We start from the raw sequence: 5,206 nt of genomic DNA, 5'->3' as shown, positions 1-5,206 counted from the left end.
ATTTTATGTTACATGGAGTGATGAAACAGTTATTAATAACATATGGTAATATTTCATGGGTTATTGAATGTAGTGATGAAACAGTTATTAATAACATATGGTAATATTTCATGGGTTATGGGAATTCTTACAGGTGTAGCTGTGGGTTATACCGGCACGCCTGACCCATCTTTTTCGTGTGGTGACCAGTTTGGCTACTACCCAGACCCTGCGGATTGCAGCAAGTACTACATATGTGTGTTTGGAGATGCTCTTCACGAGACTTGTACAGGAGGTCTGTACTTCAGCACTCGACTACAGACTTGTGATTGGCCGATAAACACACAATGTGGAGATGGTAAACACCTGTTTCCTTACAAAACTTTTATTTGATGGTTTCTCATCTTTGACAATGTTTTATAGTAAATTGACAAACAACGATTTATGAAGTAGTTTTATTTCGGGGAACCGACTATGTGTTTCGACAGGACATTAAACTCTCTTCTTCCCCAAAATAAAACCGTGTCATTATATTTATACATCGTTGTTTGTCAATTCACGATTATATTAGCATTTTGTGCTTCCAAATACAAGATCAAAATCCTATGTTTTCATAAGACGTAATATAGATGCTAATGTTACGGTCCTAATTAGGGCTGGTGGTTAGGGCAATCGACTCGAGTCCTATCAGTAAACGTGCTCGCCTTTTCTGCCGCTATAATTTCCTCTCAGTGACTCAGTGGTAACTCTGTATTCTCACGACACTAAAAATCAAGTTTCGACACCCGTGGTGGGCAGAACACAGATAGCCCATTGTGTAACTTTGTGCTTAACAATAATCAAACCAAAATAAACCTAATTAGTAATTTATTGTTGGTTAAAGTCACTACAAGGACGTTCTTGTTTTCTCAAACCAAAATAAACCTAATTAGTAATTTATTGTTGGTTAAAGTCACTACAAGGACTGTTCTTGTTTTCTCAAACCAACGTAAACCTAATTAGTAATTTATTGTTGGTTAAAGTCACTACAAGGATGTTCTTGTTTTTCGTATTACGATATTTAAAACCAAGTTAAACGATATTCTTAAGAGTATCGTCATGGAAACCTTTACTTATTAATAATAATAGTAAATAATAAAAAGATAACCCTAACGTCCTCTTACTAAGCTGAAATCGGTGTATTTCCATAAGACCATTTTGAAGATTAAAATTAAAATTGTGTTTTTTTTTTTCAGGTTCACAGACCAACGACGAAAGTCACGAGAGTTTCCGTCGTCGTGGAGATGTTTTCTCCAGTGTAAGACGTAAACAGGGTTCATCCCCCAGTAGATCATCTAGCTACAACTATAGGTCAACGTTTAGGAATAAGGGAGCAGTTGTTGAAAGACCTGAGTTACGGTTGCCTATCAGTTCCACTTTTCCCCCGCCCCCAGACTCTCCCCTGATCACAGAATTAAAGTCACATCAACGTGTAAATCCAGACGGTCAGAGAGAGGTTAATCATGGAGTGAAGTTTAACTCCCACTATCAAGGTAGTCTGCTCCAATATGAAGAAGTTACACCTAAAACAGAGACACCTGGCGTAGACTTGGGAATTAATCGACCTTCAGATGTATCTGATCTTAAAGTATTTGTGAAACCAATCTCTCATAAAAATATTGATACAGAAACTCAGACTTACAACAACAAAGACAAACTAAAGGTATCTCAAATAATTGCTTCGAAAGATCCAGATATAGGGTCATATCTTGCGTTAGAGGAACACAATAGTGATCTTAAGGATGAGAAGAAGGACCTAGATATCAATACAAACAATGGGAAACACAAAGATTCAGATATAGGGTCATATCTTGCGTTAGAGGAACAAAATACTGATCTTAAGGATGAGAAGAAGGACCTAGATATCAATACAAACAATGGGAAACCCAAAGATCCAGATGCCATCCACGTTTATGGTAAAGATGTTGACAGTTATCAGGTATCTGGTGGAACTTCTCAATCCAATAAGAACAGACCAAATGAGCCAGAAGAACGTATAAGTTACGATGGTAAAGCTGAGTATCTTGCCACTAAAGATGGCGTGCGGTCTTGGAGAAGAAATAACGACAAATATGATAATCCAGATATGAGCTTATATACAAATAATGGCCACTATAAGGATACTTTGTCTTCCCTATCACCAAACAATGGCCGTTCCAAAGAGTCTGAGGCCTTGTCTTCCCTATCTCGAAATAATGGCCATTCGAAAGATCCAGATGTTTTACCTACCCTATTACTAAACAATGACCATTCCAAAGATCCTGACATCACACTGCCGACTCTGGCACCAACACTAACCCCAAACAGGTCTCATAAACTGTATGGCCAACCATCTTTGAACCACCGTTCTTCTCATAGCGACCCAAAGCAGTCTTTACAAGACCCAGACACTTTGGACGCTCAGTTTGGCACGAATCCTGTCATTGTAAGTGTGCCAGATCCCCCTATACAGCGTAATTATGATCAAGCCACGAATAGCAAATCACCCGTCACTAGAAAGGTTGGCCCCTTAAGTGCTAACAACGATCCTTCCCCGCTATCCAATTATAGGGACTATGGAGCAACCAATAGAACCTCACCTTATGAGACGAGTTCTCGTAAACTAACCAGAGCTTATATCACCAGGCCAACAACTGTTTCTACAGAAGCCACCACCACCACATCCACTAAAAGAACTCCCGCTGCTACTGGATTATCTAGAAGGGATTCTTACCCTAAACTAGCTGCACGACCCCCACCTCTGTACTCCACCCCAATTCCCTTAGAACCAGCTGACAACTGTAGCCCCAACACGTGCCGTCTTCCAGACTGCCGTTGTGGAGGAGCTAGTATTCCAGGAGATCTTCCAGTCAGCGAAACACCACAAGTGGTTCTTCTCACTTTTGATGACGCCGTGAATGCTTTGAACTATGACTTATACAAAGAAATATTCACAGGACGAAAAAACCCTAATGGTTGTCCAATTCTGGGGACTTTTTACGTATCCCATGAGTGGACAGATTATGCACAAGTTCAAACTCTTTACTCTGAAGGGCACGAGATGGCGTCTCATACCATCAGGTTTTTTTACTTTAGTGTTTGTACTTAGATACTGATTGTAGCAGTGTGACTTCTAATCAGGTTTTTTTTTACTTTAGTGTTTGTACTTAGATACTGATTGTAACAGTCAGACTTCTAATCAGGTTTTTCACTTTAGTGTTTGTACTTAGATACTGATTGTAGCAGTCAGACTTCTAATCAGGTTTTTTACTTTAGTGTTTGTACTTAGATACTGATTGTAGCAGTGTGACTTCTAATCAGGTTTTTTACTTTACTGTTTGTACTTAAATACTGATTGTCTGCTATTAGTATCGGAAATGTTTGATAGATATTATAATGTTTATTTTGGAAACTTTACTGGACTGTAACTGAGAATTGAAAGTACAGGATACGACGTTTCGGTTTCTATACCGAGGCCTCGTCTGACCGTGAAGACGGCCTCGGTATATAAGATGAAGTGTTGTTTCCTTTTCTTTCATCAGACAGTTTCAGTCCAGTGAAGTTTCAAATCCAACATGTCTGCTCTGCCTAAAGTTTCATTGGAACAAATTTTTCGTTTGATTACTTTTTTTTATTCTTCTAATAACCGTTCCTTTTTTTTTATGCAGTCACAGTTTTGGTGAAAAGTTCTCGAAAAACAGATGGTTTAAAGAGGTCCATGGTCAACGAGAGATCCTCCATCTTTACGGAGGAGTTAAGATGGAAGACGTCCGAGGAATGAGAGCACCGTTTCTGCAGGTCGGTGGTAACAACATGTTTGAGATGTTGTACGATGCCAATTTCACCTATGATTCTTCCATGCCTGTGTTCGAGAATAACCCTCCATTCTGGCCCTACACTCTAGACTACGCTATCAACCACGAGTGTATGATCACCCCTTGCCCGAAAAAGTCATTTCCAGGACTCTGGGAGGTGGGTATGGTGATGTGGGTGGATTTGAGAGGAGGCCGCTGCTCCATGACAGATGCCTGTTTTAATGCCCAGGACGAAGAAGGAGTTATTAAATTTTTCCGGAAAAATTTTTACCGTCATTACAACTCCAACCGAGCCCCACTGGGGTTGTTCTATCATTCGGCCTGGTTCACAACCCCCCATCATAAAAAGGGGTTCATGAAATTCCTAGACGAGATCCTCAGTAAAGACGACGTCTGGCTAATCACCAACTGGCAACTTATTGAGTGGTTGAGAAACCCGACACCTATATCTAAATTAAACAGTTTCGATCCCTGGCAGTGTAGACGGAATGATCGCCCCCCTCCGTGCCATAATCCAAAAGTGTGCAATGTGCGGAGCAAGAACGGTGTACGATACATGAAGACCTGTCAGAAATGTCCCAAGTATTACCCCTGGGTGGGGAAGACGGGTTACAAGTAGGACAGGTAGACTGGATAACATCTAACTGTCAGTGGTTGCGTTTTATACTGTTACATAAGCATACTCTAGAAGATACGTGTATACATTACAGAATCCAACAATAGACACTTCACCGCCCTCTACCGTTATGTCATACCTCTCATTAAGAACCTGTCTTTTTTTTTTGTAGTGCTTTTTTTATTTGTTTTCACTTTTCTTGCTGTGATAAACTTAATTTCTCTCTGAATGGACGGAATAACTTAGAGGAACAATAAATGTTTCTTAATTTAATTCAGTTCCTTTTTTTTGTCGTATATCTTACCACAGAGCACAAAAACAAAACTGAAACCTATTGTAGCCCTGGAATGTCACTATTCTGTAAAGGGTACACACTTATCCTAAGTTTCATCTTTCACTAACGTGGTGGCGAAAAGTAAAAAAACAAGCACATCATTATCAGTAGTATTAGAAACAGTAACTTATAACACTCAGCAGTATTAGAAACAGTAACTTATAACACTCAGCAGTATTAGAAACAGTAACTTATAACACTCAGCAGTATTAGAAACAGTAACTTATAACACTCAGCAGTATTAGAAACAGTAACTTATAACACTCAGCAGTATTAGAAACAGTAACTTATGACACTCAGCAGTATTAGAAACAGTAACTTATAACACTCAGCAGTATTAGAAACAGTAACTTATAACACTCAGCAGTGTTAGTAACAGTAACTTATGACACTCAGCAGTATTAGAAACAGTAACTTATAACACTCAGCAGTATTAGAAACAGT

The 5,206-nt window shown here is 39.2% G+C and overlaps 1 protein-coding gene across 1 annotated transcript; it reads left to right on the top strand.

Annotated features, from left to right (window-relative positions):
* Positions 1-117: 117 nt before the first annotated feature.
* Positions 118-4,701, top strand: LOC106473600. Its single transcript, XM_013934283.2, has 3 exons — positions 118-337; positions 1,215-3,078; positions 3,666-4,701. The coding sequence occupies exons 1-3, from the start codon at positions 118-120 to the stop codon at positions 4,429-4,431; spliced, it is 2,850 nt and encodes a 949-aa protein (XP_013789737.1). The 3' UTR covers positions 4,432-4,701.
* Positions 4,702-5,206: the final 505 nt, after the last annotated feature.

The sequence above is a fragment of the Limulus polyphemus genome, unplaced genomic scaffold, assembly GCF_000517525.1.
Source record: "Limulus polyphemus unplaced genomic scaffold, Limulus_polyphemus-2.1.2 Scaffold6313, whole genome shotgun sequence".
In the NCBI taxonomy this organism is placed as follows: Eukaryota; Metazoa; Arthropoda; class Merostomata; order Xiphosura; family Limulidae; genus Limulus; species Limulus polyphemus.
This window is presented reverse-complemented; position numbering and strand designations above follow the sequence as displayed.